Raw genomic sequence first — 11,546 nt, forward strand, 5'->3', positions numbered from 1 at the left:
TGCCAATGTGCTTGTTTGTGCAGACGTATGTGCAGGTGTGTGTGCAGATGTGTGTGTAGCTCTGTGTACACACATGTGCCCTGTGTGCAGGTGTGTGGGGATGTGTGTGCACGTCTGTGTGTGCAGACATGCATGTGCGTGCAGGAGTGTGGGGATGTGTGTATGTGCAGGTCTGTGTGTGCAGATGTGTGTGCAGACATGCATGTGTGTGCAGGTGTGTGTGCAGATGTGTGTGTAGCTGTGTGTATGTCCATGCACACTGTGTGCAGGCGTGTGGGGATGTGTGCGTGTGCAGGTCTGTGTGTGCAGTTGTGTGTGCAGACATGCATGTGTGTGCAGGAGTGTGTGTGCAGATGTATGTGGGACTCACACTTGAGCTGTTCCACGGGCCAGTCTTTGGAGACGAGGTCAGGAGCCAATGAACTCACGGAGCAATTACAGGTTTCCCAATCCTATGAAATGAGGAAGCAGGGGAGGGAGGGACAGGGAGGGCGTGATGAGACAGAGGAGCTGTGAAGGGAGGTACCCAGAAGCCGGAGTCTCGGAGAGAAGAAAAGCAAGTGAAAGGAGAGGAAGCTGATGCCGTGGGGTAAGCTAAGTTCTTTCCTTCTGTGGCCTTTGAGCATATGGAGTCACCTGGGTACATGTTTCTGCTGTGTCTGTCGATCTAAATGAAAGAGACTGAACCGTAACATAAGATTTCAGACATTGACTGGAGCCGAGGTGGGGACAGCGGCCCGGAAAGCTGAGACCTAAGGAAACTTGGATATGAGTTGTATTCTGCCTTTGTTATATGCAGGTTTTTAAAGGCAAAATAAAATAAAATAAAAAGAGGCAGGTGTTGTTGGAGGACAGGGAGGGGGCTTCTGTGAAGCTGTTTGCTGGGAATTCTCATTGGTTTACAGAAAAAAACAATTGATTAAGGATGGGCTGTACATTGCTAAGCTACAGGGCGTTGGGATATACTATCTAGCATGGAATTATTACGTGAATTCATAGCTATCTGTGGCATCCAGAAGCTGCTTCGAGAGATGAACGCGGCCGGGCGTGGTAGCTCACGCCTGTAATCCCAGCACTTTGGGAGGCTGAGGCGGGCGGATCACCTGAGGTCAGGAGTTCGAGACCAGCCTGGCCAACATGGAGAAACCCCGTCTGTACTAAAAATACGAAAATTAGCCGGGCATGGTGGTGGTGCACACCTGTAATCCCAGCTGCTCGGGAGGCTGAGGCAGGAGAATCGTTTGAACCCGGGAGGCGGATGTTGCAGTGAGCTGAGATTGCACCACTGCATGCCAGCCTGGGTAACAAGAGCGAGACTCTGTCTCAAAAAAAAAAAAAGAGAGAGATGAAAAGAGACGAACGTGGAACTGACAGGGGGAGGGGGTGTGACGATGTTACTGGTTACTAGAAAGGGGTCCTGATACAGACTGCAAGAAAGGGTTCTGCGATCTTGCGCAAAAAAGAATTGGAGGCAAGTTCACGTTGCAAACTGAAAGCAAGCTTATTAAGATAGCAAAGGGGGGGCCGGGCACGGTGGCTCATGCCTGTAATCCCAACACTTTTGGAGGCTGAGGCGGGCGGATCACCTGAGCTCAGCAGTTCGAGATCAGCTTGGCCAACCTGGCAAAACCACACCTTTATCAAAAATACAAAAAATTAGCTAGGCGTGGCAGTGTGTGCCTGTAGTCCCAGCTACTCCGGAAGCTGAGGCAGGAGAATCGCTTGAACCTGGGAGGCGGAGGTTGCAGTGAGCCCAGATCGCACCATTGCACTCCAGCCTGGGCAACAAGAGCAAAACTCTGCCCCCAAAAAAAGATAACTAAAAAAAAAAGTCACGGGGAGAGATGCTCGACTGCAAGGGTTTCTGATAAAGGATTCACCTTTGTCATGACTATCTTTTGCAATGATCAGTATTATATATATACATATATATATATATATATATATATTTTTTTTTTTTTTTTTTGAGACCATCTGGCTCTGTCACCCAGGCTAGAGGGCAGTGGTACAATCACAGCTTACTGCTGTCTTGAATTCCTGGGCTCAAGCAATCCTCCCATCTCTGCCTCCCGAGTAGCTGGGACAAAGGCAAATGCCACCATTCCTGGCAAATATTTGTATTTTGGTAGGGACGGGGGTTTCACTGTGTTTCCCAGGCCAGTCTTGAACTCCTAGACTCAATCTGTCTTCCTGCCTCAGCCTCCCAAAGTGGTGGGATGACAGGCGTGGGCCGCTGCGCCTGGCCCAATATTATCATCTTTAAAGCAAAACGGATTCTCACACTATGAAAGCTTTTGTTCTGAAGATATCAACACATCAGGAGGTTCCTGTGTCTGTTCGGTCCTGGGTCTATTTAGTAAACACTATTCATCTGTTCACACATCTTGTGTCGTGGAATGGCTGACCTCCAGGGAATGCCGCCCAGCCTGTCCCAGCTTCCTTGTCCGCAGCCCCTATTCAAGATGCAGTCCCTCTAAGCCGGGCACGGTGTAATCCCAGCAGTTTGGGAGGCTGAGGTGGGCGGATCACCTGAGGTCAGAAGTTCGAGACCAGCCTGGCCAACATGGTGAAACCCCGTCTCTACTAAAAATACCCAAAATTAGCTGGGTGTGGTGGCGGGCGCCCGTAATCCCAGCTACTTGGGAGGCTGAGGCAGGAGAATCGCATGAACCTGGGAGACCGAGGTTGCAGTGAGCTGAGATCACACCATTGCACTCCAGCCTGGGTGACACAGTGAGACTCCGTCTCAAAATAAATAAATAAATAAATAAATAAATAAATCATTTAAGGCTGGGCATGGTGGCACACGCCTGTAATCCCAATATTTTGGAAGGCTGAGTTGAGAGAGGATTGCTTGAGACCAGCCTGGGCAACACTGTAAGATCCCCCATCCCTCGTGTATAAAAAGAAGATTAAATTATTACAAATTTTAAAAAGACAGAAATGAAGCATCTTACTTACCACCCAGATTGGGGTACTAAGAATCTGGATTTGGACAGCTTGTTGGGTGTTTTATAGGTGTGCTAAATCAGATTTCACTCTTTTTATTGAGACAGAGTCTCACGCTATCACCCAGGCTGGAGTGCAGTGATGCCATCTCGGCTCACTGTGACCTCCACCTCCTGGGTTCAAGTGATTCTCCTGCCTCAGCCTCCTGAGTTGCTGGGATTACAGGTGCCCACCACCACACCCGGCTAATTTTTGTATTTTTAGCAGGGATGGTGTTTCACTATATTGGCCAGGCTGGTCTGGAACTCCTGACTTCAAATGATCCACACACCTTGGCCTCCCAAAGGGCTGGGATTACAGACATGAACCACCGCGCCTGGCTGGATTTCACTCCTTAAATTTTTGGTTTAAACTCAAGAAGGTCTTCTTGAGGGCTGAAAGCTCTTGGTCCCCTATAGGTTTGCTGTAAATGACAGACATGAGGCAGATTGATTAATAAGAGAAAAGATATACACTTTTTTTTTCTTTTTTCTTTTTTCTTTTTTTTTTTTGAGACAGAGTCTCGCTGTGTCACCCAGACTGGAGTGCAATGGCGCGATCTCGGCTCACTGCAACCTCCACCTTCCAGGTTCAACTGATTCTCTTGGCTCAGCCTCTCCAGTAGCTGGGATTACAGGCATGTGCTACCACGCCTGGCTAATTTTTGTATTTTTAGTAGAGACAGGGTTGTTGCATACTGGTCAGGCTGGTCTCAAACACCTGACCTCAGGTGATCTGCGTGCCTCGGCCTCCCAGTGTGCTAGGATTACAGGCGTGAACCACTGCACCCAGCCAGATTTACACATTTATATAATGTGTATACACAAGATTCTTCAGAATGAGGACTCCACCCCACAATGAGGTTCAGAAGCTTGTACACCATGTTGAGGCTACAGAAAGGATAGGGGATTGGACCCTGGTACAAAAAAAAACAAGGTAATAGGGTTGGGGGGAAAGAGGAATTCTATGGAGGAGCAATATATGATTTCTACTGAGGACTGAACTCTGATTTTTTTCTTTTTTCTTCTTTTTTCTTTTTTGAGATGGCATCTCACTCTGTCGCCCAGGCTGGAGTGCAATGGCGCAATCTCGACTCACTGCAACCTCCGCCTCCTGGGTTCAAGCAATTCTCCTGCCTCAGCCTCCTGAGTAGCTGGGACTACAGGCACCTGCCACCATGCCCGGCTAATTTTCTTTGTATTTTTAGTAGAGACAGGGTTTCACCATGTTGGCCAGACTGGTCTCGATCTCCTGACCTCATGATCCACCCACCTCGGCCTCCCAAAGTGCTGGGATTACAGGCATGAGCCACCGTGCCCGGCCCTTTTCTTTCCTTTTTTCCTTTTTTTTTTTTTTTTTTTTGAGATGGACTCTCACTCTGTCACCCAGACTGGAGTGCAGTGTCACAATCTCAGCTCACCACAGCTTCCGCCTCCCAAGGTCAAGCAATTCTCCTGCCTCAGCCTCCCGAGTAGCTGAGATTACAGGCATGTACCACTACTGCCTGACTAATTTTTGTATTTTTAGTAGAGACAACGTTTCACCATGTTGGCCAGGCTGGTCTCGAACTCCTGACCTCAAGTGATCCACACAGCTCAGCCTCCCAAAGTGCTGGGATTACAGGCGTGAGCTACCACACCGGGCCTCTGACTGTTTTTTATCTTGCCAAAATTCCTATCTAAGAGGTCTGGGAAGGAAAGCCCTACAAACCATAAATCCTCATCAAATGGGATTTATTTAACCCTATATATCGTGACTTACTTTCCAACCTGACTCTGGCAAACATTACAAGACAAAGAGAAAAAAAAAAAACAACATATTTTGCCCCAAAACATGTTTCTTAGCCGTATTTTTTCTTTTTCTTTTGAGACTGTCTCATTCTGTTTCCAAGGCTGGAGTGCAATGGTGCAATCTTGGCTCCCTGCAACCTCTGTCTTCTAGGTTCAAGCGATTCTCCTGCCTCCTCAGCCTTCCAAATAGCTGGGATAATATGCATGAGCCATCGTGCCCAGCTAATTGTATTTTTTTTTTTTTTAGTAGATATGGGGTTTCACCGTGATGGCCAGGCTGGTCTCGCACTCCTGACTTCAGGTGATTCACCTGCCTCAACCTCCCAAAGTGCTGGGATTACAGGCATGAGCCACCACTCCCAGCCTTCTTTGTCATCTTTTGGAATGACCCCCCAAAGCTGTCCTTTGTTGGAGAAAATTTGCGTCTGTAAAGAATTTCTGCTGGGGGTGGTGGCTCACGCCTGTAATCCCAGCAGACAGAGGCTAGCGGACTACCTGAGGTCAGAAGTTCGAGACCAGCCTGGCCAACATGGTGAAAACCCATCTCTAGTAAAAACAAACAAAAAAAAAATTTAGCTGGGCGTGGTGGCACGTGCCTGTAATCCCAGCTACTCGGGAGGCTGAGGCAGGAGAATCGCTTGAACCCAGGAAGCAGAGATTGCAGTGAGCTGAGACCATGACATCTTGTCAGAGTGAATCTATGTCTCAAAAAAAAAAAAAAAAAAAAAAGAATCCATATTAACATAGCTGGACATAGCTGGATCTTTTTCTTCCAGACCCTCCCAATCCTTAAGAGATTCACTAAGATCTGAACAGAAAACATTTGTCAGCCTGGCGCGGTGACTCATGCCTGTAATCCCAGCACTTTGAGAGGCCAAGGTGGATGGATCACCTGAGGTCAGGAGTTCGAGACCAGCCTGACCAATATAAAGAAACCCCGTCTCTACTAAAAATACAAAATTAGCCAGGCATGGTGGCAGGTGCCTGTAGTCCCAGCTACTCGGGAGGCTGAGGCAGGAGAATTGCTTGAACCCGGGAGGCAGAGGTTGCAGTGAGCCAAGATCATGCCATTGCACTCCAGCCTTGGTGACAGAGCAAGATTCCGTCTCAAAAAAAAAAAAAAAAATATATATATATATATACACACACACACACATATATATACATATATATACACACATATATATACACACGTATATATACACACATATATATATACACACACACATATATATACGTACACACACACATATATATTTTACAGAGTCCGACTCTTTTCATCCACACTAATTGAATTGGAACACAGATTAACATGTAAATAGTTCTCTTTGGAGAACTTAATATACTCGATACTTGGAGACATGCTTTTTACTTGTAAAATGGTCTGTTGAGGTGTGGTAAGAACTTGATAGGCAGGGCGCCGGGGGTCACGTCTCTATTCCCACCACGCTGGAGTGCAATGGCACCATCTCGGCTCACTGCAACCCCTGCTTCCCAGGTTCAAGTGATTCTCCTGCCTCAGTCTCCCAAGTAGCTGGGACTACAGGCGCCCACCACCATGCCCAGCTAATTTTTTTTTTTTGTATTTTTTTTTTTTAGTAGAGATGGAGTTTCATTGTGTTAGCCAGGATGGTCTCGATCTCCTGACCTCGTGATCTGCCCGCCTCGGCCTCCCAAAGTGCTAGGATGACAGGCGTGAGCCACCGTGTCTGGCATGAAAGGGTTTTTCATTAAAAATCCTCGTTCTACCACGGAGCCCTGTGTTCGGTAAAAGATCATGATTTCCCTCACTCTCCATCATTCTTGCTTTGAATCTGAGAAGGAAGCTTAGCGGCGTCTATTTGAGAATCAGCCGAAAATTTCCAGAAAGGGGAAATAAAACTCATTCTGTAAACACAAAAAAGAAGAAGAGAAAGAAGTATAAGTATAAGCGGTATAGACAAAACGCAAAGATATTGCATAATTTTCCATGACTGCAAAACGTCCTGTAAACCAAAAAGGACGTATCTGAGACAGGTCTCAGTCCATTTAGTAAGTTCATTTTGCCGAGGTTACGGACGCGTGCCCATGACGGAGCCTCAGGAAATCGCGATGACAGGTGCTCTGGATGCACAGGGCACAGTTTGCTTTCATACATTTTTTTGGGGGGGGGGGCTGGGGATCCAGTCTTGCTGTGTCACCCCGGCTGCAGTGCAATGGTGCGATCTCAGCTCACTCTCACTGCAACCTCTGCCTCCTGGGTTCAAGCGATTCTCCTGCCTCAGCCTCCCGAGTAGCTGGGATTACAGGCACCCAGCACCACACCTAGCTAATTTTTGTATTTTTAGTAGAGACGGGGTTTCACCATGTTGGCCAGGCTGGTCTCGAACTCCTGGCCTAAAGTGATCCACATGCCTCGGCCTCCCTAAGTGCTGGGATGACAGGTGTGAGCCACTGCGCCCAGCCTTTTTTTTTTTTTTGAGATCCAGTCTTGCTCTGTCACTCAGGCTGGAGTGCAATGGTGCGATCTTGGCTCACTCTCACTGCAACCTCCGCCTCCCAGGTTCAAGCAATTCTCCTGCCTCAGCCTCCTCAGTATCTGGGATTACAGGCGTGGGCGACCACACGCAGCTCAGTTTTTTTTTTTTTTTTTAGAGAGAGTCTCGTTCTGTGGCCAAGGCTGGAGTTGCAGTGGCATGGTCTCAGCTCACTGCAACCTCTGTCACCCAAGTTCAAGCGATTCTCCTGCCTCAGCCTCCCGAGTAGCTGAGATTACAGGCACCTGCCACCTTGCCCGGCTAATTTTTGTATTTTTCGTAGAGACGGGTTTTCACCATATTGGTCAGGCAGGTCTTGAACTCCTGGCCTCAAGTGATCCACCGGCCTCAGCCTCCCAAAGTGCTGGGATGACAGGCATGAGCCACCGCGTCCGGCTGCTTTTATACGTTTTAGGGAGATATGAGACATCAATCAATACGTGTAAGATATGCATTGATGATGTCCGGTAAGTCCCTAAGTGAGAAAAGGTTTCATTTGTGTCCTTGATCAGTCTTCCACAGAATACACAGTTTAGTCTGGCTCAGTAAATCTGCATTTTGTTTTTTTTTTTTCTTGAGACAGAGTCTCGCTCTGTCGCCCAGGCTAGAGTGCAGTCGCGTGATCTCAGCTCACTGCAACCTCTGCCTCCCGGGTTCTAGCGATTCTCCTGCCTCAGCCTCCCGAGTAGCTGGGACTACAGGCACCCGCCACCACATCTAGCTAATTTTTTTGTATTTTTAGTAGAGATGGGGTTTCACTGTGCTAGCCAGGATGGTCTCGATCTCCTGACCTCGTGATCTGCCCGTCACGGCCTCCCAAAGTGCTGGGATTACAGGCGTGAGCCACCGTGCCCGGCCCTAAATCTGCATTTTTACATTAACAATAGGGCAGAGGAGCCAGGCGTGGTGGCTCACCTCTGTAATTCCAGCTCTTCGGGAGTCTGAGTCAGGTGGATCACCTGAGGTCAGGAGTTCGAGACCAGCCTGGCCAACATGGTGGAACGCCGTCTCTACTGAAAATACAAAAATTAGCCAGGTGTGGTGTGGTGGCGGGTGCCTGTAATCCCAGCTACTCAGGAGGCTGAGGCAGGAGAATTGCTTGAATCTCGCAGGCGGAGGTTGCAGTGAGCCGAGATCACACCACTGCACTCCAGCCTGGGCAACAAAGTGAAACTCCTTTTAAAAAAATTTAAAAAAAAAAGGTAGGAGAGAGGAAAAAATCAGACTTTGAATTCTGTTTGTCCTTTGTCTCCAAGGATTTCCTTGTGGCCAAATTGTGAGGGAGATATGTAGTCCTTTTTTGTTTTGTTTTGTTTTTTGAGATGGAGTCTCCCTCTGTCACCCAGGCTGGAGTGCAGTGGCACGATCTCGGCTCACTGCAACCTCTGCCTCCTGGGTTCAAGCGATTCTCCTGCCTCAGCCTCCTGAGTAGCTGGGATTACAGGCACGCACTACGATGCCCAGCTAATTTTTGTATTTTTAGCAGAGAAAGGGTTTCTCCACATCGGCCAGGCTGGTCTCAAACTCCTGGCTTCAAGTGATCCACCAGCGTCGGCCTCCCAAAGTGCTGGGATTATAGGCATGAGCCACGGTGCCCGGCCCCAGTATGTAATTTTTAAAATCGTTGTAGTACCTTATTTATGAATAAAGTGGGAGGCGGGATTGCCTGAGACAGTCTCCACTATGACCTTTTCCTTGCCCTCGTGATTTTGGGGTCCTGAGATTTATTTACCTTTCACAGTTTACAGCGGGAAAATCCGTGGAGACAGCAGATCTGAGAAGTGGCGATGCTTGCGTAGAACCCCGTACATGCTTCCTTTGGCTTGTCAGTAATGTGGTTGGGGATTTTTTTTTTTTTAAGTGAAGTCTAAAGAACTGAAATGTTTTGCTCCGTAATGATGAACGAGGATAGAAGTGAGAACTCAGGGCAGAAGAATCTGAATGAGGAACTGTCTGACCTATGACAAATTTAACATGTCACGTTCCCTCTGAGACAGTGCACACATCCTTCTGAAGCAGCGTGACCAGGTACATCCTCCTGAAGGGTCTCCAGGCAGAAGAGACGCATGAACCTGTCAAAAAAAAGAGCCGGCCGGGCGCGGTGGCTCACGCCTGTAATCCCAGCACTGTGGTAGGCTGAGGCGGGGGGATCATGAGGTCAGGAGTTCGAGACCAGCCTGGCCAACATGGTGAAACCCCGTCTCTGCTAAAAATACAAAAATAAGCTGGGTGTAGTGGCGGGTGCCTCTAGTCCCAGCTACTCAGGAGGCCAAGGCAGGAGAATCGCTTGAACCCAGGAGGCGGAGGTTGCAGTGAGCTAAGATCGCGCCACTGCACTCCAGCCTGGGCAACAGAGTGAGACAGTCCGTCTCAAAACAAAACAAAACAAAAAACAACAACAACAACAACAAAACAAAACAAAAAAACAGCCAAACACTGCAAAATATTTAAAGAGGTTTATTGTGAGCCAAATATGAGTGAACAAGACCCAGCGAAAATAGTCTAAAGAGATCCTGAGAACACATATCCAAGCTGGTTGAGCGGCAGCTTGGTTTTATATGTTTTTGTTTATTTATTTGTTTGTTTACTTATTTTACTTTATTTTATTTATTTATTTATCTATTTTGAGACGAAGCCTCGCTCAGTCTGTTACACTGGACTGCAGGGCTGTGATCTCAGCTCACTGCAACCTCTGCCTCCTGGATTCAAGCGATTCTCCTGCCTCAGCCTCCCGAGTAGCTGGGACTACAGGCGCCCACCATCATGCCCAGCTAATTTTTGTATTCTTTTTTTTTGAGATGGAGTCTCGCTCTGTCGCCCAGGCTGGAGTGCAGTGGCGCGATCTCGGCTGACTGCAACCTCCACCTCCCGGGTTCATGCCATTCTCCTGCCTCAGCCTCCCGAGTAGCTGGGACTACAGGCACCCACCACCACGCCCGGCTAATTTTTTGTATTTTTAGTAGAGACAGGGTTTCACCATATTGTCCAGGCTGGTCTTGAACTCCTGTCCTCAAGTGATCTGCCCGCCTGAGCCTCTCAAAGTGCTGGGATTACAGGCGTGAGCCTCCACGCCCAGGCAAGAGACAGTTTTGCAGGACCATTTCAAAATATGTCAAATAAATATATTTTGGGGTGAAATGTATTTTGGAGTGGCATATACTGATTTCCCACAGTCTTATCTGGGGAGGCATATTTTGGCCTTCTAGAAAGCTTACACAGTAGCAGACAGGTGTGGTGGGTCACGCCTGCAATCCCAGCTACTTGGGAGGCTGAGGCAGGAGGATCACTTGAACCCGGGAGGTGGAGGTTGCAGTCAGACGAGATCGCGCCACTGCACTCCAGCCTGGTGACAGAGTGAGGCTCCATCTATAAATCAATAAATCGATCAATCAATCAATCTTACACAGTATCTGAGAAGACAGGGAAAGGAGGTGAAGAAATGACAGAGAAAGCTTAGAAGTCGCTTGTTATAACCCCTTCCTGCCCCATCTCATGTTTCCTTTAAAGCACCAACCAAAGGTGCTTTTGTTACAGGAAAGGGGTTCGGATCTAGCCCCCAAGAGAGGGGGTTCGTGGATTTCACGCAAGAAAGAATTCAGGGCGGCCAGGCGCGGTGGCTCACGCCTGTAATCCCAGCACTCTGGGAGAGGCAGAGGCAGGTGGATCACGAGGTCAGGAGTTCAAGACCAGCCTGGCCCATGTGGTGAAACCCCGTCTTTACTAAAAATACAAAAATTAGCCAGGTGTGGTGACGCACGCCTGTAGTCCCAGCTACTTGGGAGGCTGAGGCATGAGAATGGCATGAACACGGGAGGCAATACTTGCAGTGAGAGGAGACCGTGCCACTGCACTCCAGCCTGGGCAACAGAGCCAGTCCATCTCAAAAAAAAAAAAAAAATTTCAGGGTGAGTCGGCAGTGCAAAGCCAAAGCAAGTTTATTACAAAAGTAACATAGTGAAAGAATAGCTACTCCAGAGGCTGGGTGCAGTGGCTCATGCTTATAATCCCAGCACTTTGGAAGGTCGAGGTGGGCAGATCACCTGAGGTCAGGAGTTCGAGACCAGCCTGGCCAACATGGTGAAACCCCATCTCTACTAAAAATACAAAAATTAGCCAGGCATGGTGATGCATGCCTGTAGTCCCAGCTACTCTGACGCTGAGGCAGTAGAATTGCTTCAACTTGGAAGACGGAGGTTGCAGTGAGCTGAGATGGCGCCACTGCACTCCAGCCTGGGCAACAGAATGAGACTCA

The 11,546-nt window shown here is 48.3% G+C and overlaps 1 protein-coding gene across 1 annotated transcript in view; it reads left to right on the forward strand.

Annotated features, from left to right (window-relative positions):
• The first annotated feature begins 521 nt into the window (after positions 1-521).
• Positions 522-11,546, forward strand: part of LOC129475916 (granulocyte-macrophage colony-stimulating factor receptor subunit alpha-like) — a 39,702-nt gene continuing 28,677 nt past the window's right edge. Inside the window, exon 1 of the mRNA XM_063635487.1 lies at positions 522-589. Coding sequence (XP_063491557.1) covers positions 580-589 — 10 coding nt within the window. The 5' untranslated portion in view covers positions 522-579. The remainder of the gene's footprint in view (positions 590-11,546) is intronic.

Source organism: Symphalangus syndactylus, chromosome Y (genome assembly GCF_028878055.3).
Source record: "Symphalangus syndactylus isolate Jambi chromosome Y, NHGRI_mSymSyn1-v2.1_pri, whole genome shotgun sequence".
Classification (NCBI taxonomy): domain Eukaryota; kingdom Metazoa; phylum Chordata; class Mammalia; order Primates; family Hylobatidae; genus Symphalangus; species Symphalangus syndactylus.